Source organism: Tyto alba, unplaced genomic scaffold, assembly GCF_018691265.1.
Source record: "Tyto alba isolate M040663 unplaced genomic scaffold, T.alba_DEE_v4.0 Super-Scaffold_2, whole genome shotgun sequence".
Taxonomy (NCBI): Eukaryota; Metazoa; Chordata; class Aves; order Strigiformes; family Tytonidae; genus Tyto; species Tyto alba.
Window position 1 is genome coordinate 87,516,392 of NW_024881282.1, and position 27,270 is coordinate 87,543,661.

The following is a 27,270-nucleotide window of genomic DNA, read 5'->3' on the forward strand; positions in this document are numbered from 1 at the left end:
GACCTTCTCTCATCCATGTTTTCATTCCTCGCTGCTGAGGGACAAGGCCAACACTCAGGACAGATGCTCCTTGCTCAGGTGGGTTGGGACTAAACACATTGTCCCTTCAGTGTGAAAGAGGAGAACTATAGCTCTTGAGAACTGGCCCCACAACGTCAGTTTCCCCAATATTTTATTATTCTTGACACACTTCCCTAGGAAATCTCCATGCTCAAGACCACAAACACATCTTAAACTCCATATACTACAGACACAGCAATTTCAAGGACATGGTGGCCTTTTCCCCGATCTCCCATACATCTAATATCAACAGTAGTAGCGGTGATGAAACACACTTCTGATTAAAAAACAAGACAAAGCCTAGCCTTCCAGTGGAAGGGAATTTCATTGAAGACTAGAAAGAAAAGCTGTCCAATACATTAGAAAGTTTAGAAGCATCAGGTGGAATCTACAATCCCATATGGATTTTGAAAACTGTCCTCCTATATCTAGATATATTCTGCCAGCATGTATGTGTTGGTGCTTCTAACATCCTTCATAAGTGAACCATCAGTAGAGTGAGATGCAATAAGGGGGAAGGCTGTCTTACCTTGAAACTCTTGTTTTTTCTGAACCAGAAAAGACCAAATGAACACTCCTGTATGGTCAGGGCATGGCTGCTCTAGATCATATCTCAATGTCATCTACTTCACACGGGTTCCTGTAGCTTTCACAGATCTCTTTCAACCCTTTAATCTCTCACATGAGTGAAGGTTCAACAAGAAACTCTTTCAGTCATCCTATGAAAACATCCACCAGGCTTAAAAGTGGCTATAGACTGCACCTAGAAGATTAGCTAGACATTTTCTCAGTCAGATCCAGCAGTTTGGGTGTCCTTAATATACTGCCTCTTTTCTTTTATCATCCTCTTTTGCAGTTGAACATAGCAATTCAATAAGCAACCTCCTTCCCACCCCTTTCATTCCCTCTCTGAAAGGCAAACTGATTTTTTTTTTTTTTTTTTTTTTTTTTTTTTAGGAGTAATCTGAGCTTTACAGGACCTCTACTGTCAGGCTATTTCAGATATTCCATTGACAACTCCCAGCTAGATTTATCTCCAAGGATATTCAGTGCCTCCTGATAGCATTATCCTTCTGCTAATTGAAATTCTGTCCTAAGGAAGAAAAATGAAAGATTTCCAAAAAGGGGTAAGAAATAACAAGACAAAAAAATAAACCTAAGCAAACCTCCGAGGCAATTCCCTGGGCTAGAAATCTGGGATGATATTTTGTGCCTTTGCCTTACAATCAGCTTCCCAAAGGGGCAGAATTATCAAATATTACATGGGGTAATCTTAGTAATTAAAGAATTTATACATGTATGTAGAACAGCATAACGGTGATCATAGGGCACAATCCAGTTTGCAAAGTATTTTTCTGCTGGGATTGGCCAAGAGACTTGATGTTTTATTATGAGTTGGCTTTTTTAAAAGATCGGAGTGTTTTTAATCTATTTTCTCCAGATATTTTGCCTCATAGCATTTCAGGTTTTATGATATGGCTCTCATTTGTTTGCCCAATCAATTTCTTTCTCTATCTCTCTCTTTTCCCCCTTCTTCCTCCTTAAATTTTAGTATGTGATTTTTGGAACGTGATTGTAGCAGACCCCTGCACAGTAGACCATTACCCACAGTAACCCTACAGTTACCTCCGGGAGGCAGCTTGGAAGAACATTGAAGAAGCCTCAAGTGAGGAGCAGGAAGACATTGGAGTTAGTCACATGAGGAAACTTTCAGAGATGGACAGAAAACAAAACCCAAACCAAGTAACCAACCAAAAAACTCAACAAAACCCAACCCTCAAGGATTCCATCTTGTTGTGGTTTGAGCCTAGTCAGCAGCCAACCACCACAGAGCCACTCTCTCTCCCTTCTCTTCCAGCAATAAGAAGGGACAGAGAGCCAGGCTTGTGGTTCAAGATAGGACTGGGATGGGGAAAAAATCCCCCTTTATGGTCACGAGCAAAAGGCAGACTCGTTAGGGGAAGAAAAAAAGAACACACATTTATTACAGACACTAACAACACGTAACAGAGTAGGACATTGAGAAGCATTGCCACATCTTGAGAACACCTTCCCCCCACCCCTCCCTTCTTCCCGGGCTCAGTTCTGCTCCCGATATCTCTACCTCCTCCTCTCAGTGGCGCAGGGGCAGGGAGTGGGGGGTTGTAGTCAGTGCTGCCGATTTCTCTATCTTTCAGTGGGGGGAGCTTCTGGAACTTGTGCCCCCTGTTCTATCATGGTCCCTCTCTCACAGGAGACAGTTCTCCACAAACTTTCTCCGACTTGAATTCCTCCCATGGGCCGCAGCGTTCCCCACACTGCTCCGTCGTGGGTCACTAACTTCCTCCGACTGGATTCCCTCCCACAGCTGCAGCCCTTCCCGAGCTGCTCCGGCGTGGGACTCCCCCGCATGCTGCAATCCTCCCAGCGCTGAATTACAGCAGCGGGGCTGCCTTTTCCCACGAGACCCCGGCCTTCTTCGGGCACAGAACCTTGATCAACCAGGCGAAAATCACAGGCCATAAATCAGTGTCTGCTCCACCATAGATCTCCATGGGTGGCAGGGGGGGCCGCCCTGCCGTCTCACCACAAGTTACAGAAGGGTCTCTGCTCCGGCACACCTCCCCCTTCCTTTCTCCCTCCGTTCCTCCACTGACCTTGGTGTTCACGCAGCTGCAGCAACTCCTCCTCACAAGTCCGACTGCTCATCACCACATCCCTTCTTAAATACGTTATTGCAGAGGTGCAGCTGATTGGCTGTTTTCAAGCAGAGGTGGAGATGACTTGGAGCTGGGGGAGCTTCGAGAAACTTCTCACAGGGGGCTGCCCCTATATCCCCCTCCCCTGCCACCAAAAAACCCCACCACTCTCTCAACCCAGGACACATCTGACTAAGAAAGGAGAATTTGAGATGAAAAACCTTGCCATCCTGGTTAGCCAAACTAGGAGTAAAAGTCTATATCAGAGTATTTTAAAACAAACAACCAGAACACATCTTTACCTGTCATTGAAAATCTCCCTTCTCATGAAGCCCAGGAGAGGCAACATTCCCATGTGCACTGACTAATAACCTGGTTTTCCATGAGAAATCTCTGAACCTCAGAACTATGTCACTGACTTAAAGCCCACATCTGACCCTGTGTGTCATTTTCACTGGAAATGAAAATGTATTTTCACTGGAGTATTTTTGCCTGGTGAAACCACCTTCTCAGAGTGCTGAGACTGTGCTTTCAGAGTCAGTAGCACAAGATACCCTCCAAATTTACACCAGTTGTCAGGAACAACCTTTCTGAAGGTTCTGGAGCTGCTGCCTAGGTCAGAGCAGCATGAACCCTTTAGCCTTTCAGCTCTAAACTTACATAAGCATTTAAGCCATCTCAGCTTAAATAAACATGACAAGTACGCTACTGATTTCACTGTGGTTTGACATCGGTACAACTCCCTCCTGACTTAGAGGGAGTTTGTGATCTCTTATATCTTAAAATATATGAAGGGTAATGAAAATGACAGAGAAGGCACAGAAGTCTCTGAGCCAGTGAGGAACAGTGCACTGCTGTTTCTCATGTACGGATGCCCAGCACTTCCAGTTTGTGCCTCTTGATCTATCACATCAAAATTCTAAAATCAGTAAGCTGTAAAGGTTCTCATAGGAAGAGAAGAAGGGGTACTGATATAATGCAGAGTGCTTAAACCCGTTTTTTTTCTTATCTATACACACTGACCATGTGGTCTGCTAGAAGAGGTGGTGTGATCTAACACATCACCTGAACTTTGGACCAGCAGGTTCTAGTCCCAAGTTTGTGTCTGACCCTGACAAATCACTTCCTTTCTGGAAGAGCCAACCTTTAATTCAGGTTTACTCTCCTCTTTCTGAACTTCTGCTGATGGTACTTTATGGTGCCTGCCAGTTTTACCTTACAAAGGATTTGCAGTCTGGTTGTTTATCAACCACTGAAGGCAAGCTTGGGGAAGCATGGACCACCTCTGAAGTTCAGGCTGCCCAAAATGTCCCACAAACAGGCCAAGGTGGGAATCACTTAGACTTGTCTAACTTGTAATGCTGAAATGTTCCAGACTGGCTTTCTGTTTTGAAAGCTGAATATCTGCACGTAAATGCCAGCAAAAATATAAAAGAGTGGGCCTCCCCCTTATCCCTTAAACCATCAAAGAATGCAATTAAGGGAAACTACCTTGTTTGGCCCAACTTGAAAAGAACCAGCATAGCCCATTCATTCAGAAAGTTTAACGTGGGCTAGATGTTTGCAATATGGCTTGTGCTAGGGAATGACTTGCAGATAAAAAGTGAGAAGGGGATTGCGTGTTGCTCTTACTCTCCAGGATGAAGGGAAGGGGATTCTATGTGAGTGGTTGACTAGTGGATTGGTCTGTAAGACAGCGACTGCTTTTATGTCTCTATTAAGCAGGGAAAGAAAGAGGAAGGAGATGAAAGGAAGAAGATAGGATGGGTGGAGAAAGTGAGGAGACCTGTGTGCATCCTGGAAACATCATCCTGTGAAATAGGAGGTGAAAAAACTGCAGGAAAAGGAATAGATTTACAGCCTGACACCCCCACAGATGGCTCCTTGCATTTGTCCTTTTGCAGACAAACAGACCCCACTTGAATTATGGGGCTATAATTCTACTTGTGGATGGTGGACTGGAAGAGGGGGGGAGGTTGTGAGAGCTGTTTAGTGGTTTATGACCTCCCCAGAAGCCCTTGATGGAATTCCAGCCCCATAACTCACAGCTGCCTCTTCTGGATCTAATTCACCGGAGTTCTCTGATGTGGTGGTTGAGATCGAGTTCGGTGTTGTGTCTTGCTCCTGCTGGGGAGTTAATCAGATTGCTTTTGCTAATCCAAAGCAGGGCAGTTTTATGAGACAGTTTCCCTGGCAAGTGCATTCTGGTTTGGCTTGGGTACTGTGAAAGCAGAGAGCAGACTTAGGTACTGTTAATGTAATTAGATCAGTGTCTGCAGCCGTCTTTCTTTCATAGTCATCCATCAGAAGGAAAGAAGGGTACAGGATCAGAGCCATGGCATGATCGTTGAGGTGACCCTAGTGCCTTGAACCCTGGAGGTTTTCCATTTGGCTCTGCCTGGTGACACCAAGGATCTGTAAGCTGCCTGTGGGCCTGCCCTGTACTGCAGCTGGTGGGTGAGACCTAACTCAGGGCCATGAGATCTAGCTCATGTCCATGTCTGTAGACCTGTCCCATAACATTACAAAGAAAAACAGGACTTGACAGTACCTCAGGGTCTGTACTCTGGCACTCTGGTGCTCCTCCAGCAAAGAGTTGATAAAACTGGACAGGACAGCACTTATAGGACCAACTTGACACTAGTCAGTAGTGTCTGAGGGACAAAGGTGGGATGTCCTAGGATGTGCCACTTACTCCAGTGGATAGATTTATCTCTGGGATCATTTCTCTGCCCCCCAAAGGTCATGTTTCAAAGTTCAAATCTAACTTCATAACCAACCACAAGCACCTTATAGGGCTGATTATTCTATCCCCATTTTAAAAGTGCTGAACAGGACTCTCACTGTCAGACAACCTTTAAAGCAGCTTCTTTTCCAGCATTTTATTACAAACACCTCCTGACCCAGTAGACCCTTTTCCCAATATGCCTTTCTTTGGTCTAGTTCTGAATATTTGGCCCAGTGAATCAACTGTGTCTAAGAGCATATAGGGCAGAGGGAGCCAGACTGGATGCAGTTTTACTCATGAACTAAATAATCCCTGGTACACGTTCTTCTCAAACTGCCTGGGCATTTTCTGGGAGAGGTTTAGCTGGCACTGTCCAAAATTGTGCTGGGGATCATGCTAACAGCTAAGCATCACAAACTATTTTGACATAGTGTTGATACTCCACCTTGGCCTTCTTTTATTTACTAGCACAGATGTAGCCAGAAAAAACATAATGCCTGGTGGTGTTATCTGCTTGTCATGTTCCTACCCATAAAACGTTTGTGTGTCATGAATTGTGACTAACTGGTGATCCTCTTGCCTGTGTTGTAGGAACAAGGGCTGCATCCCATATGGCGTATTGAAAGAAAGCTGGCCTGCAGAGATGTCTTGGCATCATGTTTGGTTTTGGGAGTTATAAGGTCAGTGAGTACATTTCCCATTAGAATTTATGAGAAGGCAGGAAATTCAAAGAAGCAAATAATAATAATAAAAATAAAACTGTTATTCTTCTTCCAATTATTTTTTTTTTCTTTGAACATCTTAGCTGAAGGCAAAAGACCAAATTGATTCCTGCTTTCCTCCCAAATGGTTGCTGGGTTATGGGAACATACAGCACACCACAGAGGAGGTCAGGGCTCCGCTAAATGTACATCAAGAGACATTGCCTTTCCTAAAACAATTACAGCAAGAAAGGTCAAAGCAGACCCACTGGTGGGATTCATCCCACCTGGCTTTAGAAAGTCATAGTGCAACCATCAGCAGCTGGTCTAGGTCCCCCCTTCTCCCTGAGATCAGCAAGAGGAAACAAGCCTTACGTTTGTCATTCACTCATTTACCTTTGTCATTCACTGATCTATTTTAGGCATCGAGGTTGCAATGAGATGAATTGTATCCTGAAAGGACCCATTTTTCACTGGTGACTGTGCAGGGAGACAGGATGAGCACAGAGGAAAACAGCCACTCAGATAACTCCCCAGCACAAGAGGTGATTTTGCAGAGATCCTGCTAGGATGGCTCTGAATAAAACCTCACTGACCCCAGAATCATTTTCTTCCCATGTAGTGTGCTGGCACACCTTGATACTGAGGCAAGTAGGTCTTTGCAGGGCAAGTGACTCGAGAGTTATGGTCCCCATCACTCTCACCACCTTGGTGAAGATAACAAACCTGAGGCTGAACACAAGGAAGGGATTCATTTGTACAAGTGATATCCAGAGGGCACGAGAGAGCTAATGCTGGAGTTTTACTCTGCTGAACCAGAAAAACCTCCAGGAAGGGGGCTGGTGAGGGGAACAGCTTAATATAATGCAGGCAGCTGAACCTGTGAAGTGTCAGAAAGCGGGTGAGGAAACTGAGAAATAATAAAGGCAAATTAAATGCTCTCCAGGTTGCTGGAAATAGTCCTTCTCAGCTGACATCTGGGATTGCTTTGGGAAGCTGAGCTGTAGACTGGTCCTAGCTTTCCCCTAAGAGCTGAAGACCAGCTCCTAGCTTTGCCCTGCCCGGTTTTCAAGAGGCACTTGGGTGATATTATCTACATGGGGGATGTAACAGAGCTGAGGTAAATGGTCACCATTTTCTCAGTGGAGGCTCTTGAAGGAAGGCTGGATTTAGATGAGGGAAATGGACATCTCCTCTCATGGACAGTAAAAGCAGGAAAGCTTTGAAACACCTCTTTTCTGTAGCTTGGGGATGGGAGAATCCATCATGGACAGAGAAACACCAATGATCTTACTGAAGAGATGGGAAGATGGCTCCTGCCTGCTTTATAAATCATTGATTGGTCTTGAATATCCAATTTAACGCATTTGGGAGCTGAACAGACACATTTCAGAGGCTGAAACTGGAAGTGGCTGGTGCCTCCAGCACAGCTGAGCTGTCTCTGTCATGAACTTGCAAACACGGCCAACAAGACCTGAGTCAAGGTCTTCCAAGATCTCCAGAGTGCCACAGCAGGCACGAGACTAATGCCCTGTCTTGTTGCAGACATAGCCATGTCCGAGGTTTTCCTCCTCGCTCCTAATCTTGCAGCTCTCATTGAGTCAATAGGTAAATTCTCCACTAAGTAGTATCAAGCCCACACATGTAATCCCCTTGAAAGCAAACATTTTGAGCTTACAGCTGACAACAGGGAGTTACCACAAGCCTGGAATCTGTTTGTTTGGCTGTGCTAAGTAATTGCAGCCTTATTTAATGCTTGAAAGGCTGTTTTTTTAGGAACAGTTGATGTTATGTTGTTTCCCTGTCTTGGCATAAAAGATAAGAGAGAACTGCCGTCCAGTATGTATCACATATGAGGTTTAGCTCCAGGATCACAGTGTGGGTCCCAACCATGCCCTACTCTATGGATTCTCACAAACATGCAATACATTGCTGTATCCAATTGCAAAAATAGTGAGTGGGTTGATCAGTACTGGGTAAAAACAGTCTGCAGAGACTCTAGCTTTATCTCTGAGCCACTATGTGATTGCAGGCAAATCATTTTACCTCTTTGTGCCTCAGTTTCCTCCCCACCTCTTCCTTTTCCTGGACGGTCTCACTGACATAGAAGCTGTTATTTCTATGGGGACATTCACTCTCTGTTTATGCAATGTCTGACAGAGACTCAGCCTAAAACTACTCTTGTGCAAATGTTAAGTACAACCACTTAGTATGGAAGGAAGATTTTGTGAGATATTTTAGTTGGTGTTTAAAAAATCCTTTCCCAAAAAACCAAGCTTTCATAAATCTTTTCTTTAGATGTATTTTTGTTTTGGTTTCTGTTCTGGGTTTTTTTTGTTTGTTTGTTTGTTTGTTTGTTTTTTTCTCTAAATACACTAATAGTTCTAAATTACTGAAATCTAAAATATTTCTTTGCTCACAAAATTTTCAAGCACCGATTCCTGCAATTCACCCTGCTGTCTGGAGGAGCCTGATGGGTGATACCTATACAGGCAACACGCTGTTGTGATTGACTGACCTGCTGTGAGGACCTGCTAGCAGAATGATGAGAGCCCTTTTGGGTGACAATGACCTTTCTGTGTCCCAAGGAGCAGCTGGACAGAGATGTCTCATTTGCATGGCTGGATGTGGTCAGTCTGTCAGAGTATGCATGCTGCTCATCTGTAGGTACACAGACACTTCCTAAGTGGTGTCAGTCTGAAGACTTTTGCAAAAGCCGTCAGAGCTTCATTTGACTTCCCTTTTGAAATCAACTTTCTTTCTTCCTTTCCATGCTCTCCATTGAGCTGAGACTTGCAGAAATAAGTTTAGCAAAAATATGTTTGCTTCCTACAAGCCTTATATTGGCACCGTGATCTGCAAATCCCATAAAACCTGCCAGCTGTCCCATTCTTTAGTGGGTGACAGAGGCTTAGCCCTTCGGAATATGGCAGGAGTTGCACCATCTCTGAGCACACAACCCCAACTCTGTCATCCTCTCTGCTGAGCGAAATGGAGGGCGGTGGCACAGGGCTGGCTGGGAGAAGGGAAGCAGTGGGAAATGCTGGGGGCATACACAGGCAGAAGAGGCTGGTAAGGATGCTGATGCCATGTGTCCTGTTCTTGGGTGAGGATAAGAGTTTTGTCCCTGTTTTGTGGGGAGAGTGGGGCTGGTGTCTATATGTGCAGCACTGGCTGTAGTTCTGCTTGGGGATGCAAGACACAGGGAGAAGGCAGGTACAGGGCTCTGACCTCCTCTGCCATGTCTCATCGCTGTGAGAGCAGTGAATTATGAAAGGTTTCGTAGTCCCCACCACCATGTCCCCTTTCCACCTCCAAAGGGACCTGGCTCTGCTTATATCAGTTTGTTTTTTCAAGAGCAGGGTCAGTGAAAAGCACCTATGAATCTTTTATCTCCAGTTTGCCTTCAGCTGAGGTGTCACAGGTCAAGTTTCCTGTCCTTTGGGGTACCTGATGAGGCTGACATGTTAAACCATGCAGACCTGTGTCAACGCAAGGCAAATTCTGCCTGGACTTGGCCAAGCCCGTCATCAGTCCCGGGGAATCTGACCTCCTTCATTAAAGATTTATTCTTTGCAACAGTTGTTCAAAAGACAATATCATAAGATAATAGTAAGATAAGGGGAACACAGTAGTTGGGGAGCAGACATGGGAAAGGGAAAATGGATTTTCCCCTCTTGCTTTAAGCTATGTATAAATAGGAGTGTCCATCAGCTTCTCCTTCTTGCCATGTGCGAGAGGAGAGCAGGGGTAGGAGACAGGGGAAAGAGGTAGGCTGCCTGGGGTACATCTTCAGCTTTGAACATACAAGCTGAGAAGAGAGCCTGGCAGCAAGAGGGCTGCAGATCTTCCCACAGGCAGCTGATCCTTCCCTCTGCTTTGGAGAGACAACCATCTTCTGCCTCCAACCAAAGATACAGATGCTGAGGACAGATGATTTCTCCCTGTTTGTGTGGCCAACCATGAATGCTACAAGCAAGGGTTGTCCCAGCCTCAGGCCTGGCATGAAATCCTGGGGACAGAGAAGCAAGTGGGCTGGGGTTTTTGCTTGTCCACCTGAGACTCTTATGACTCTTCCAGGTTTGAAACCCAGTGTAATGATTGCTACTGTAATGTAATAGCAAAGGAGTCAGAGGCTAGGTCCCACTGAGGACTTTCCTTTAAAGAGCCATAGGATATGGTTCCTTTAATAGCATCCCTGAATTCATAAGCTTGTCAATCATCCTCAAAATGCATGGCTAATGACACCCCAAAGTCAGATGGAAAGAAATAAACTGCCTGGATCCCACCTCTCAAAAAAAATTTGAAGCAATCCAATAAATGTGGGTTTGAGTGTGAGTGAAATGAAGAAAAAAGAGAGAGGACAAAAAAGAGAGAGGAGGGAGGGAGGGAGGGAGGGAGGGAGGGAGGGAGGGAGGGAGGGAGGGAGGGAGGGAGGGAGGGAGGGAGGGAGGGAGGGAGGGAGGGAGGGAGGGAGGGAGGGAGGGAGGGAGGGAGGGAGGGAGGGAGGGAGGGAGGTAGAAGAAGGGTTTTCACAGTCATTTGTTGACATAAGCATGTTGATCCCCAAGACTTTGCCCTCTGTACAAGTAGCTGGGATCTGCTCAGCTGAGATCCACTTCCCACTACACTTCACCAGCCCAGCCCATGGTCATGAGTACAAAGCTAGGCCCAAAATGTCAACGTGTGCTGAGTCTCTGGAGCACTAAGGAAGCTCTAGAGCATGCACTATGGGTGGTGGGAGAGCCTGAACTTGGCACAGGGTTCCTGGTGCAGATGTGAAATGCACTTGCTTTGAGCACTTACATGGTCTCCAGTCTCATGGCTCCCCTTCACTTGAATTCCCTCTCTGGCTCCATTTGGTCACAGGAAGGAGCAATCACAGCCTGGGGCATTTTTATTTCTTTATTTTTTTTTTTAATAAACTTTATTCTATATTACAAATAGTTTTTTTTTTTTCTTTTTTTGTTCTGGACTGCAAAATAGGAATGCCTTATATTTACATACACAGGTATACAATTAATTATAACAAAGGTACAGAAGCTTTGCCTTTACCAAGTAACAACGGGATTCCAATTTAAATAGTATAGATTTTATTTATTTTTGAACTAGGATCAATTCAAAAGAAAATCAAACCAACAACAACAACAACCTAAGAAAAAGGATCCCAACCTCCTTTCTAATGTTGTCTTGACATCTCTTTGAGGCTGTTAGTAACACTGTAGTGAAAGGATATGTCTTTACATTGATTTTGTATTTAAGGTGGAACCTTTAGCAAAACAGAGAATGAGACTTCTGGGCGCATATGTATGTCCAAGACACAGGGTCAGACACTAGGAAGGGTCTGTCTTGTGACGTTAAATAATCCAGTTGCCTCTCATCTTGATTCCTTGGGGAAAACACTGGGAGCATTTAGTTAGCACCTAATCTCTCTGCTTCCTTACCCCACTCTGGGCTGGAAAGTGGATGTTCTCCAGGGACTGGAGAAAGAGCAGCATAGAATTTTTAAATAACACCAAGTTTCTCTTAATATACTTCAGAAAGGACTGCAGGATTGGACATGTGCCTTCATTTCTCAAATTTGCTCTTGTGCCTCAGTCTATCTGAAAGTGAACAGCAACCTCTCTTACTGGGAAATGCTGCCTTCTGAGTCAAGGAGCCATGCCAAACCACACCAGCAAGAAAAGGAAATGCTGAAAGAGACTAAATCTTTTTTTTTTTTTTTTTTTTTCCCCCGTTTTACACACCCGGGTTCACTTTACTGAACTTCCCTTCACACTGCTCTCTGTTGCGAGTATCTTTGAGGTTTCCAAGCAGAAAGAATTTCTTGAGGTAAACTCTCCATTTTTAGAACAGAAGATTAATAATAATAATTAAATAAAGCCAATGAACGAAGAACAACAACGACAACAACAAAAATCACACACGTGACAGGTTGATTAGACTAAGCAGCTTTATATCCACACTGGGGTTTTTTGGTGGTTTTATTTTCTCCAAGTGTAAATCTTTTTTTTCTTCTTCTTCTTTTTTTGACACCTTTCTACAAATTAATTTGTTGCTATAAACCTGTGTTCCCTTGGGTGCTTCTCTAACAGTGCAATGAACTGATCCATCCCAAATAAAACATGGTTGACAAGCTCAATTTTCAAAGCATTCTCCACAAAACAGTTATCACCTGTAAGACAACACAACTTTTTTGGAGCAAGGGGCATTGCACAGTGGCAGAGATGAGGGAAAACTGTGGGACTCCATGGACCAAACAATACTCTGAAATGGGAACAGCACTGGGTGCAAAGCAGGAAAATTCAGGCTGTGAATGGCCAGGAGGCTGAGATTCACATTGTGATGAGGTTCACTTGCTTCATCAGTTGCCCGCTCCATACCAAGTTTGGATGGCAAGAGCTAGACCATCCACCTGCCCTGGGGAACAACTCTTCTACTAGTCATCCGATGCACTGAGTAAATCATCCTGGCATCACTGAGGTTATGCCAATACCTCTCTACCCACCAGCTGTCATGGTGAGACATCTGTCAACATAGAAACACTATGTACTGTGATGGTGTAAATGATCATAGCTCCCTAGTTTGAAGAAAGATCCATTCCTGGACTCCCCTGGTCATCTCAGGAGAGGAGGTTATCAGAGACTCAGAGGAGTTTAAACAACACTGATTCAAGAGCTGCATTTTTATACTGATTTCCTCATTCAAGGGTGGGGGATATGAAAACTGGGTTCCTGGATGCAATTTTTGGTGAGCTATCCAAAACCAACACAATCCTGGTGGGACCACAATGCATATTTCTATACAGACCCCACTGTCTGGCTTTTGTAGCTACATGCTGAAGCAGGGATAAGAAAGGGATGAAAAACACCTTGTTGGGACTGATGGGGTTCTGACCAAGTACTTATCTGGTCACGGCATCTTCCCACATCAGCAAAGGCCATCCTAGAAAATATCAGGTCTCTGTGGATGAGCAAATTTCTTTACACACTAGAGCTTGCCTCAGGAGTTTGGAAAACAGGACCAGTTTTCTTGCCCTCTCTCATTCTTTTTACAATGCCAAGCAATACCTCCACACTATCAGATTAATCTGCTTCATGAGTAATTGTTCTACAGGCTGCTGGGAAGGGTGAAACATGACTTGTTTTATTGGTGCCTCAGTGATGTGAGAGAGTAGTGATGGTCAACTCCAGCAGCCCAGTCTTTTCTTTTTGGTGTAAGATGGTTCTTGGACTTAAGAGTCCTTTGTGGAGACACAAATGTGTGTCCCACTAAAAGAAGCCCTAGGACTCAGTCCTTTCAGGTTTCCAAACTTCTTTCGGAAGAGTCTTCCACATAATAGTGTCTGCTTCCAAAGCACTTCACTAAAGCCTTAGGGAAGGACAGATTTACATATTGTAGTTTGGCTTACTTTAAAATATTTTCCTCTTTATATTAGCTGTTTTGTGCTTGGGTTGTTAAATCATAGGAATCTTGGACTTTAGGAAATGTGGAAGGGATGTGTAGTGTTTGTGTTGTCAGACTCAACAGTGAGACTGGCCATTGGACTCTTAAAACTCTATCTAGCAGTTTTCAATAGCATTATTAAAAATAGTAATGACAATTATGTGATTTACTTGGTCTCCTTCCCTCCCTGATATACACCTCTGTGGGCTAATGCACCAGATCTGGAAACTTTGATAATTACTTTTCAATTGAAGCAACTACCAACCAAAATTATGCTGGTAAATATTCTTCATGTCATAACAATTTTTTATGGTCTCCAGTGTCAAAGAGGTGTGGTAAGACAACAGCAGTGATAAAACTACAAATGAGAAAAATGGTTTATCCCTCTTAACTAACAGAGCGAGGCTGGTGTATGCTAGATTGGACCAAACCTTCATATATGTTCAGGACAGAATGAAGAGTGGGAAGACAAGAACTGGGGCATGTTAGGAGAGGAAGGTGCCCTTGGGTGGCTGCATTTCTCCTTTTTGATAGCTCTCCTGTGTTGTCTGTTTAAGTGATAACAATCTCTATAACCTTCTTCAGGATAACACACAACTTTTCCCACAACAGTGGTTAATGGAAAACTCAGTCTGCAAAAGCACGTGACATGATGGATATGCCTCAGACCACTGTGTCATTGATGGGTGGGCACACTCACAGAGAGGACACAATATGTTTGTAGAGGGACTGTTTAGATTTTGTTCCTATAACCCAGGAGCAAATTCCCAGAGCAAACTCTGCAGTGAAGAAATAATCTTAGCTCTCTCGATAGGACCACAGAGAGTCTTCATGACTTTCCCCATTTCTGATGGTGCTGAAAATGTCTGCATTCATTGTCTTGATTGCAGTGTTTGAGAAATACTCATGAAGATCAGCCTATCATGTTGTATATTCTGGATATTAGGAGCCTGTCCATTGACTTCTAGTGACTTTGGCTCCATTTCTCTCCATGTGGCTTGAAATTGTGGAATAGCACCTATTGGGAATTTTTGGTCAAGTGTGGAAAGGGAGGTGGGGGGAAACAAATCAAAGGACGAAGAAAATAACTCATCCAAGTTGTAGTAGGGCTCATTCTTCTGCTTGTGTCTTTGTTTTTAGATGTATTTTTACATGCACTTAAAAAATAGTTAGCTCAACTGAGAAGAAAGTTGCCAATACCTCTCATAGATGGGGGGATGCTGGGACAGTGGTTGGAAATGGGGACGGCTCTGAAGGGCACAGGGGAGGAATCCCACGCATTTACATCACGATTCTGGCACGTTTTCCAAGTGAAAACCAAAACCAGATAAAACATCAAATAAAGAAAAACAAAAAGAAAAATAAAAAGAAAATTAAGGAGGAGATGAAAGATAAACAGAAAGCAGATTTTCTTTCAAATCCTGGGGATGGGGTAAAGAAGAGGGTGGAGAGAAAACAGAAATGCCGAAATGGGAACTTGGGAAGGGTTAAGACATAAATCTCATGGTTGCTTCCCATTTCCCCTAAGTGTTTCATTCTCAGTGCCTCTGAGGTGTTCAAGTTTTTCTTGAAATATATATATATATATATTACAGATGAAAAACTCCGTACCAACAAGAAGAAATAAAATAACAATGGAAAACAATAATAACAAAACAAAAACACAGCCCTGAAAACATCAAAAGAAACAGGGCGAGTCTCAAATTTCCCCTGTGGTGTTCCTCTGACTTCAGTAACAGTGCAGGATTACACCGGTTCACTTTGATACATTTATTTTTTTAAAAAACAGCTTCTTCTTCATGTGCGCATGTCCAGGCAGTATAGCCCATCACTCATAATCACTTCCCTCCAAGCTAGTTATTTATCCTTAGACTCCTACCATCCAGCTGTGAGTACAAGGCATGACAATAGGGTCCATATCTATCTTTTGTGGCACTTTGTTTGTCAAAACCTTTGGTTTCTTCCTTTTTTTTTTTTTTTTTTTTTTTTTTTTTTTTTAATTTTCCTTTTTTATGTACTTATAAAAAATATTGTGTTTGTGTTGTTGTTGTAATTTTCTTACCACTGGCTCTGGTGGGACTTCCACCCCACTTTCACAGCCATAATCAATGAATCTGGAACATGTGCCAACATTACTAAATGGATCAACAAAACCATGGCAGAACCAACCAAACCCAAATCATCCCCAATGCGCAGGCCTCTTAAAAATGCTGAGATGTCCATAAGGTGCATGATGAGTCCATCAGCTCAGCAATCAAACAGAAAGCAAGCAAAATTAAAAAGGAAGTAACGCACACACACACACAGATACGCGCACACACACACACACACACACGCACGCACAAAATAATAATAATTATAATCAAGAGAGAAATGTCTGGGGTTTTAAAACCAAGACGTGTCCCTAAGTTTGCTGTTTCAATATGAATCTTGTGATTTTTCTCCCCACAGACAAATCCAGTTTTGGACTGCTGTTCTTTAAATGGTTTTAGAAAGACTTGCCTACATGTGTATCTGCTTGGCTGAACGAAACCCGCTTGCTGACTAACTCTGTCTGCACCACATCCCCCATTAGACGCACTTACGATCCGTCACTCTGAAGAGGTTCTGGTTTGCTATCAAGAGGCATGAATAAACCCAAATGCACTCATTCTATAATCAATTTACACACCCTGTCTTTACTCCTTCCTCGCTCCAGGTGCAAAGTAGATCCAGGCTGTATCTCTGAAGATGGTGTGAGATGGATGTGGGCTGATTCTCGATGGCATCAAGCCACTCCTCCATCTGCTAGTGAGATCTATTCATTCCTGGTGAGACGAATGTAGACCCATCTCTTGCCTCCATGATGTACAAGATGCAAGGTCCTTCAGACCCCAAAGTTCTCCCACTATGCTGAATCATGGTGTTATCCAGTCTGGCAGCTGTATGAACAAAATAGCCAAACGCAGAAGAGACGCAGGAGCTCATTCCTCTCTGGTTGACCATGAAACGGGTTGAGATATTGTTCTGGAGGAGCTGAGCAGAGGCTAGGAGAGGGTAATCACCCACAGTTGTCCTGTTAGGACAGTGATCTCTGAAGGGATAGGAAGTGCAAAGAGAGAGCAAATCCTTCCCAGGCAGCAACTATGCCTTCAGCATGGCCTGTTTATTCCAGAAATGGAGGAGAGGAAAGGCCAGGAGTTGGCATGAAAAGGCAGATGAGCTTACAGCGGTTCAGAGACTTCCAGAAGACATGCAGTTCAGTTGGGGGTATCTAGGTAGAAGAATATGTTGCAGTGTTTCATTTGGATTTCCTCCAAGACTTCCTTCCAAAATGTGTGGTGATGTTTCCTCTTAGGAGTGGCTTCGAAGGAAGGTTTTACCATCAGTCTTATACACCACCTTGCTTCATGGCAAGCCTTTCAGTATCCTTCTGCTATTCCACCATGAGAAAAAACAATAGCTTTGTTCCAGTTGAGGAAACAACACAGAAAGAACTAACAGCTTTGAAAAAAAAATCCCTCTGGTTGGCTTTTGAGGCTGAGCTCCTTGCCTGGAACAAAACAAGACTTGTGGTTCTTGCTTTCCAAGCTGAGGTGGAAATGAGGGAGATGCTGTGCTGTCCATTGCCAGAAGGAATAAAACCACCACCAACGGGATGCCATTGAGCAGAGAGAGCATTTTTGCCGCAGTGCTACAACCAACAGGACACAATGGGAAAGACCAAGGGGGACACAGGTCTCTTTGAAAAATAAGAATAACCATATGAAACACATGGGCAGGGGAGAATTGGTCTCCTCCTCCCCTCTTGACACTTCCCCTGCCCCAAAAGAGCAGCTACAGCGCTGTTTGCCCAGGCAGGTAAGAGCCACAGTGGTCCCACTCTGAACGGAGCTGTGGCATTTTTGGGGGAGCCTTGGGGTTCCTCTCCCAGTAGGTCACTTTCAAGAGATAGAGTTGCAATGGCTCTGCAGGAGAGGATCTCGATTTGCTCCTGCCCTCCAGGATCCCTACAGGCGGGTTGCCTTCCCTTTGGGGAGACTTTTAGTAATACTGAGTTCATTTCCATGTCCGCTCCAGAGGCTACAGCCCTTGGAGGGCAGTTAAAGCAGCATGACAGAAGTTACCTCCCAATTTCCCATCTGCAGAGTGATGATGTGATGTTGGGGGAGGGTATGTGGGGTTTGTTTTTTGTGTAATAGTTTTTCTCTAGGGCAAAGGCAGAGGGGAAGCTGTGAAAAGGAGAGCTCCACACCAAAGTCTTGATGTCCCCAGAGACAAGATTCCTCTGCAGTCTTTTCTTTTAACCCCCGGGGCTTTGTCACTTCGTCCATAGATTTTGAAAGAGAAAGAAGAGAGAGAGAGAGAGAGAGAGAGGAGTGCTGTTCAGGTGACTCTGCTTACAGCCGATCAAAACTTGCACTTGGTAAAGATGATGATCTTGAGTGAGGCACGACTTGGTTTATCCCTCCCAGGGTGTCCCTGGCAGGACAGTTCTCAGCTGTCTATGCTCATGAGGGTTATGACTTGTTCAAGTTTGTAGGCAAGTTTTTGTTTCCCAGCCTGGTCATCTTGATCAAGGGCTCCAAGAATCTGGAAAAGGAGAGAGAAAGAAGTGATAAGGCTTTTTTAATTTTTTTTTTTTTTTTTTTTTTTTTTTTTTTTCCCCAAAAGGACTGTGTCCAGCCTCTTATAGGAGTAGATGAGGGTTAGGTTTCCCTAAGGCAGGTCCCAGGCTTAGCTTAGATCATGCAAAGCAGGTCAGTCAGGCAGCAGGGAACTAGACAGGCAGTTTGGGGTTAATTTGACTAAATTCAGACCTCTAGACTGCAACCAATCAAATGTATTCTTATCTTGGAGATCAGTTATTTGGTAGCTTCATTCATCACCTTGACATACCACTTGATATGCCCTAAGGGTCTCACCTGGTCTTCAACACATAGAACCATGTTAGTCACTTTTAAGTCCTGTGTCATGATTACTGAAACACTTTTGGGTGCTTTAGCATATCTGTAATGGCACTGGGCACATATGCTTAAACAACTTTTGACCACATGTGATGCAGAGCTCATGTAGGGTTCCTCTGTAGCAAGCCAACATCTGACCATCAACTATTGCAAGCCAAAAACTGACCATCAACTACGGTAAGCCATCTAAATCCTATTGACCAATAAAAGGAGACAAAAATAATGGAGATCTATATAGAAGAATATTGGGGAGACCAATAATCCCATATTTTCCCTTTCCAGACTTCAGGCCTTGATTTTTGTTCCTTAAATCCACCATTCCCCTAGCCAGGATTAAGATAGCTATCTGTGACACATGTTGGACCCCAGGAATGGGTGGGATGTCCCATGGTCCTGCAGAACTGCTCTTCCAAATCCAAGGCTCTTACCTCCTCGCTGTACTTGCCAACGTAGGAGTATATCTCTGAGAGCGCACTCATAGTGTTGAACTCGTTCATATGCATGCGAGACTGCTCAGCCAAGTATGCGTTCATGTCCTGGTCACTGATTGCTGGCATTTTGGCGATGTCTGAGTAGTACCTGAGAGAGAGAAACACATGTGTTTCTTGAGGGGAGAGAGTAGGGAGTCAAGAGATGAAAGCCACCAACAATAAGGAGAAAGAACACACCTAGCACTCTCAGGCTCTTCAGGTACATCAATGATATACCTGGTCATGCTCTTCTTTTACAGCAAGGGAAATGACCTAGCTAAAGTGGAAATTACTGAAACACTATTCCTGAATACCAGCCATGTGTTGTATTCACTCAATCCTATTCTGAGATTGAAGTCCCAAAAAGCATCCTGTAAATTTTATCCATGTCATCAAAAAGTAAGCAGCACCTATTGATGCTGAATTCCTTTGTCAGGCCTTCAAGGGATTTGAGCCCTGCCTTTAGTCCCATGGAGAAGTCCCACTGATCTTGCTGCCCACTGAGAGCTCAGGATTTTGCTTCCATAGACAAAAAAACCCTTGCATGGTTGCTTGTGCCATTCACACTAGTACATCTGCATCCATTGCTTATAAGATCCACCTCCCTCACTGAATCCAGTCTATCCCATAAACTCCTGGGCTGCTGATCATATCCCTTTTGCCCCAGATTTTAAGCTGGCCTGATGTCAGTTTGTGACAACAGGCTTCAACACTCCCATCCCCACTCTGACTAGGGAAAATCTGCTTTCCTTAGGAGCCAACACCATTCCCCTTAAGCTCAAGAGCACCGGGGCTTTATCCATAGGGTATGGACCCCCCAGAACCATTGCCCATCAGGCTTCATCAGCAGAACAATGTCTCTTTAAGGAAGCTGCTATTTTTTATGTCCTTCGTCCCCTGGGTAAGGCAGGTCTTGGAGGACAAGGTTTGCGGAAGGTAATCAGTCACTGTCACTCGCAGCTGTGCTCTGCTGTCAACTGGTTAATTAGACGCCATCATTTACATTTGTAATTTCTGCAATTTGACATTTTGTGCACAAGGCAAAAAAAAAAAAAAAAAAAAAAAGAAAAAAAATAAGAAAAAAAGCCCATAGCTGCAGCAATCCACAATTTTATAATTAGGAGGCAGAGGGGACAGGGAGCCAAAAGAGCTGACAGGTGTCCTGTAAACAGCGTTGAGACACCTGCTGAGATGGAGGCTGTTTTCTACTGCAGAGAAATTGGCTACTGAAGTGCTGTATGATAAGGATCCTTCAGACAGACAAGTGGGAAAATACTCCCTATGACAGAGCGGGACAAGCAGCTGCTGAAGTCTCCTATGGAAGATAGCACAGTGCAAGAGCTCAGGGAAGAAACCCCTCCAAACCAGAAGGCTCTAGTTTTGCCCAGTCTGGTTTTGTGCCCTGCACTCCTGTCCTTATTGCAATGGGTTGGTCTCAGTTGCTATCATGGTTTTACACAGTGGGGTTAATGTAACCCATGGGAGAGAAAGGCATAGGTAGAGGTCCTTCTCCCAGTTCTGTGCATAGTTTATTAGCCTGGCTGCTTCCAGAGCTTGACCCTGACCCATCATAAAAACTCATGCAAACCTCATTAACTTCACTGCAACTTCTAGTAAACACAACAACATTACTCTTCCTGGATTCCTAGAATCTTGTCTTCTGGGCTCAGGAACAGTCAAAAATCCTAGTCTGACTCAGTCCCATGGTCTAAATATTTCCCACTCCCAGTACTTCAGTGATAAGAGGTCTGGGCTTGATTTTACTTTACACTCTGCCTCACTCTCAGTCCCCAAGTGGACATGAACAATTGCCTATGAGTAAAACAGGCACCTAGAAATCCTGTGAGGACCAGTCCTGCAGACCTACTTCCAGGAGAAGATGGTGAACGGGATGAATAAATATTTCTAGATCTTTGCCACTCCCATAAAAACTCAAACAGGTCTCAGCATCAGCAACTGGACAAAATCAGACCTGTGCTACATGGACTTCTGACAAGAGAAAGGGTCAGGAACTGGTGGCACCCACAACAATGCTGTTGCAGGCTCCTCAGAGCCAAAGCACATTGCTGAGAAACAAGCAGTCTTATGGCTAAAAAAACAAGGTGTACCTTGGTGCCCGGATAAAACTACATCCATGTGCAACCAGCACAGTTCACAGACTTGTGGAGAAAAACAACCTGCAATGCAGTGAAATGCATTGATTTATGGTGCATAAAAAGAACCCATGGAGAAGAGCCCAGCTCCTCATGAATATTGTATAGGCACCCTCCTGCTGAGTGAAATGAAAAGGGAAGGGGATTACCTCACAGCAAAACTAAATGAGGCTGGCGGAGGAAAGAAGAGGTAACTGTGTTGTATTTGCCAGTCTGGCTCTAACAACCAGTTGAAATGGTCCTTTTCCTATCTGGTTCAGCTAGCCATCAAATGGTAGCAGGCTAGTGGATGTAGGGATGGGATGCTTCCAAAAAGTGAAACACAGACACACGTACCATCTGCCTCTCCAAGTTTGTCCTGTCTCCTTTTCACCTGGCAGCAATGCTCTCCTGACTCAGTGACTCACAAGGGTCTGAAAGCTCCCCAATCCTTTTCCAACCCTGCAGAAATGTTTTCCCAGCTACATAACACCCCCATGACTCATCTGAACAACAAAAAGCAACACTCAGTGCTCCCTGGATCGAAGGACAGGATGCAAGAATCTGAGTTTCAGGGCATAGAGGCCTCTCCAGCCACGACAAACTCTCAAGCTTTGATCTCAGTGTTATGGGCTCACAAGTCATTACCCATCACCATATCCTGCTCTCACTCAGACTCAGTTCCCCGACCATCACACACCTGAGTGCCTGAGTCGTCATTTCCCATTAAGATTGCAAACCAAGATATTGTGGAAGTGTGTTTTTCAGGAAAAATAATAGAAAAAGCAAGGGGGGGGGGGGGGGGGGGGGGGGTGGGAAAAAAAAAAAAGCATGTACCAATATTCAAACCTAGCTGTTAGTACAGGGAGAAGACATATAATATCCTTCCATCAGAACTCTGCTATGGCCGAATGATTTATTTATACAGAAGTGTTTCTAATGAAGCCATCATTGCACTATCTAAAGAAATGATGAATGTGTATATTAAAGCATCCTAGCAGGGAGATGACAACATCCCCGCTGAGTCTTTATTTACCTTCTATTTGAGCCCAGATCCTCAGAGGTACTTAGGGCCTCTCTTTTATTTGCATACCCCTAATGTCTTCAAACCCACTGTGAGGCTGTCACCAAACCCCAGATGTCCTTACATTTTCACTGCTGGCATTTGCCAGGCTGCCTGTGTGCCGCTTCCCTTCGTCCCTGCAGCTGACATCTCTCACTTACACCAGAGATGAGCTGTGAGGCAATGCAGGGGGAGTGAGATGCTCTGTTACTATGCTGCTCCTGTGAGCACCCCTAAGCTGAGGGCAACCAGAGCTCACTTGAGACATGGTCAGATCATTGACTTACAATTCCACAGCCCCAGAGGCTGCGTTAGCCAGCAGGAGGTTTGGAACACAAGACTAAGCAAGGTTCAATCTGAATGAGACAGGAAGGAAGCAAAACAGCAAATCTATCTTGGCTTGCCTCCAAAGGTTCAAGACTGATAATCCAGAGTAGAAGATGGTGACTACTTGGTCAGATGTGCATCAGTTACTGGCCTGGTGCTGTAGGTTTGTTAGTTCTTCTGTATTCCAGTTTTGATTATCTCCAGTGGACACTTTCCCAGCTGTTTCCAGAAGATCATTACATAAATATCAAAAGATCCTGCCTTACGTGCTTGAGTTTGCCCTGAATCACAGGAGGAGCCTGAGCTCTTACTTCAAGGCTGTTCATTCTCTGACGTGGCATGAGACGTGTTCATTAGATTTCAGAAGCAATAAAACCCCCTGAGAAGTTTGGGTAAATCCATCACTCAGGCACATCAGTAACTCAGATGGAGGATGTGAGGATTACTAGACAATAGGAGGTGACTTCATATGTATCATTAGCACAGCAGTTAACCCCAGCCTGGCTTGAACAGGAGAGCCCGTGAGATCACCCACTGCCACTGTTGTATGGGGAAGGAATTTGGATGCAGCAGTATATAGTAGTGCTCCCTCTTATTCTCAAAGAATAATTGTTCTTGTTCCTTTCACATCCTCCTCTTTCCCTGGGTTGTCTTCGTTTTGTTTTGCTTGTTTTGTTTTGTTTTTGTTTTTCTTTTCCTAAGGAAAGCAATACAACAGTGACCTGGGAACACATCTTGCTCTGTTTAGTCAGGGGTAAATGCTCTTGCCTTTGGTACCAACCAGGAAAGGTTCCCTCATAGAGCTGTTTCACAAGAGTGACTGTGCCTGCTGCCACTCAGTAACTCATTAACTCATCAAAAGAGAAGAGAAAAGCTGTGTTGCCAGTGCTTCCTCTCCAGTCTGAAATTTTCCAGCACGGGGGCCGTGGTTTAGGCAGCTTAGCATGGAGCTAATTGCCTTCCAAAAGATCTTTTTGTCATGGCTGTTGTTGTGCCGTCGCTGGGTTGGGACTGCACTCATTAATAATCATTTTAGCATATGAAAAGCTTGTAACGAATCCATGTGCTGCAGACGGCAGACGCAATTACAGCAATAACATAATTAGGGTTATGCAATAGCCGGCTGTATCCAGACCACTGAAGGAGGAAGAGTTGCGTGAAAAGGATATGGGGAACTCCTATAGCAGAGAAGGGATGAAGGAAAGCTTGGGAACAACCTAGTGACCATCTCTTTTATTGGATGAAGTGAAGTAATTCAAGGACATGCTGTCAGTTCTTCTGTTGACACGGCATGGCAGTTTTAGTTTCCTGGGAGGCATCTGAGCTGCAAAGATTGCGTCTGTGCTGATTCAGCTACAGGCAGCTGCAAAACTGTTAGCCCAGACTGATACTATATCGGAGAGAGGTTCAAAACCAGGCTGCTGGACACTGATTGGACTTTGGCTGTAATAGCGTGACAGCGAAGGAAAAGGTACGGGCCCCAACGTTAGCTGAAAACCTGTCAGTTCTTCCAGTGATTTGCCTTGAAGAGCTTGAGGGAACAGTTCTGTCTGTGCATGCATCCCCCAGCTAGGACAATGATTTTATTTTGCATGTGCATGGCTTTTCCTGCGGCTTTTCATCTTAGAATAAATGGTAGAGAATATGTGGGCAGCACTGAGTCAATGGCTGAAGAGTGAATTGGTGCACAAGTAGTTTCTCCAGGAAAAGAAACCCTCCAGCATCACCTCAGTGCAGAGGATGTGTGGGTCTGAAGCTGTACCCTCTGCGTATAGATACATTTCCATCTTCCCTGCTGAAAACTGCACTGTGTAAGAACAGCATGTTACTGTGATGGGAAAACATCGGGAGTTTTTTTGAGACTAAAATAGAAGAAAGACAAGTGAACAGTCTTCAGATGCACCAAAAGATGCAGCAGAGAGGCAGGGAATGAGCTGTACTCCCTGCCCCTGGGGATGCAATGAGATGGCATGGGTTCTAATTACAGCCAGGGAGATTTTGGCTGGCCATCAGGGAAAACACTGATGGGAAAGACAGGGAAGCACACGGATGGATTGCCTAAGGAGAGCAGAGGCTCTGTCACTGGAGGCCTTTAAGAAAGGGGTAGACAAGCATCTGTCAGGAAGTCTTTAGACAGAGCTGATCCTGCCCTGAGGGAGGAGATGGTTGGGTTGACCTCCTAAGGCCCTTTCCAGCAGGGTTTTTATTATCTCTGCTGACAACACCCCCCTAACTTGACCTTTGGTATGGTATATCTTGAGCCTTCTTTCTGGCAGGGAAAGGAGACACACAAAGCTGCATTTTTTAAAGTAGAGCCAGGATTTGCACCTGTCATTTAATGCTCTCTTTTAAAGCCCTTGTAGTCACCCCAGTGTTTCTTTCTAAAACCTCAATAACGTACAATGTTAGGTGCATGCAGTTTATAATCTTTATTGTACAAAACTAGTCCGATTTGTCTTTCTTTCTAAAGCTAGCTGCAAAGTGGCCAACAGACATCACAAGCACTGCACTGGAGGACACCATCTATTGACTAGAGAGCCCTGAAACCACAGGCTGACAAGTTATGTAGGTTAGATCCTGCATGGGTACAGACTATCCATTTTGCATACTCCAAACACACTCCCACAGCATTTTCTAACAAGCTTCAGACCTTGACATCCAAAGGCTAATGCCACACAAATCATAGTTTCTTCAGGAAAAGGAAATAGATGAGAACATGGACCCATGATCTGGATGTCAACAGCTAGGTCAGGTAGTGTTTGTACGCAGGTTAACATCATAAACTGCAGATGTTATCATTCTGAATCCCAAGAATCAAGTAATTTTAAACATCTTTTAGTCAGAAGTCTGATAAGCCTATTTTGAATGGTCTTCACTGGAAGATTCTCAAGGTGTTAAGAACACTCGCGACATCTTCATTGACTTTCAGCTTTTCTTTGAGGGGTTATTTTTATTGCACAATAAGCAGCCAAAGGAAATCAAGTCCCTGCGGGGATGAGAAAAAAACACCAGTTCCTCTCCTTGCAGCACTGTAGGTATTTTGGGCACCAGTGTGCAATGGAAAAAACTCTTTGGCTTCTGCTTTTTGTGCTCTGCCCCTTTTGAGTCTCCCACATCCCTGCTTCCATGCCAGGCTTTAGTAAGGAAACATCGTATTGATTGTGATGCAGGCAATTAAATGGTGTTAATGAAGTTCAAACAAGTGTTATCATAAGCTTGGCAGCATGGAGAGAAATGAAAGGTCAGCCACAGCCCTTTGTCATCTTTTCAGTGTGGTGATGAATGCTAATGAGACAGTCCCAATTAGAACAGGCTCCCCTTTGTATTGCTTGGGGATTGCATCAAATGCTCCCAAGTTCTCCAGATTTCTAGACTCAAAGGGGACATTTGAAGTAAACTTGAAAAGATGCAGATCTGAAGCTGCTCTAATGTAAATTCAGCAAAGCCTATGGAGTTTTACTAATAGAAGTCAGATGAGAATCTGGTCTATTGTTCCCATTCTTTCCCTCTTTTTTCAATAGACTCATATAATGATAATTGAAAAGCCTCCACCTTGTTTTAGAACTACAGTCTGACTCTTCATGGCTTCAACAAAAGATGCATAGTCTCTCCCCATTTCCTGGGTTAATTCTTCTGCCTCAGTCAGGCCTCATCTTCTGCCATACAAAACCTAAGTTGTGGCTGCACCTAGATCCCTTTTAACCATGTGTTTTCACAGTGAAAGAGCACTGGATGTGTAATTAGAATGCTGAAATTGGTTTTCTCCAAAAGTCAGAATTTTTCAGCAGGATTGTTTCAGCAGGCAGAGTCCACCTCTGCTTCCAATAGCGTTAAAAAAGGACTGTTGAAATCAAACTCCCAGTTGACCACTATGTGAAGGTAGACCATTGATTAAGCCAGAACCTGTAGCTATTCCCTTCCCAACTTACATTTACAATCTAAAAAGGTGAAAAGCTAATCTTTGAAGGGTTGGAGGAATGCACTTTCACCCATGCCTGCTTCTTATGCTAAGGTCATTCCCTGTTTTGAGTTTTGTGAGTCCTAGAGACACACTCCACACTGAAAAACCAGCACTTGCAAAGGCATGTCTTGGAGTAACCCAGCTCATCTACCCTTTCAACAGACCTGTTGAAAGTGAGGAGATTGTCTTTACTCCAGAGTGCCTTCAAGTTGGGTTACAATCTACCACTGCTTAATTGCCCTCTTATAGTTTCTTCTTCATCAAAGAAGTTCATTTGATTTCAGGTTCTTCTGATTTACTCAACTGCTTCTTAAGTTCCCCGACTGAAAATCTTTTTATCTTATGATTTGCTCTTTGAAGAAGCCTAGTGGTCTTGAAGGATGCCATCTCCAGCTGATGCTGACTAAAGAAGTAACTCCAACCAGCACTGGAAGCCTTTGGATTTGGAATAACTCCCTCAAAGTACAGTTGCAGAATGAAGAAAAGGAATTCATTAACTCGCGGTAGAATTGAAATTATATTTTTTTCATCTTTGATATGTTTTTTCTTTGATCTACCACAGCATCCAGGTGCCACTGCCTTGAGTCAGTGGAATTGACACACAAAAATATAAGCAGGGCAGAAACTCTAACCATATTCCAAAACTCACAGCCTCCCCTTGGGCTTCAGTTCAAGTTGTCAGACATCAGTGCAGATAACAACCCAGCACATGCTGGGCACAGAAATCCAGTGCTGTTTACTAGCAGCAGGAGGTGTTA

At 44.1% G+C, this 27,270-nt stretch overlaps 1 protein-coding gene across 1 annotated transcript in view; it reads right to left on the reverse strand.

Moving 5' to 3' along the window:
- Positions 1–11,898: 11,898 nt before the first annotated feature.
- The window catches only part of PLXNA4 (plexin A4), a 458,133-nt gene continuing 442,761 nt past the window's right edge, over positions 11,899–27,270 (reverse strand). The window contains exons 31-32 of the mRNA XM_042792117.1: positions 18,988–19,138; positions 11,899–18,185 (exon numbers count right to left, since the gene is read on the reverse strand). Of these exons, the coding sequence (XP_042648051.1) occupies positions 18,090–18,185; positions 18,988–19,138 (247 nt within the window). The 3' untranslated portion in view covers positions 11,899–18,089. The remainder of the gene's footprint in view (positions 18,186–18,987; positions 19,139–27,270) is intronic.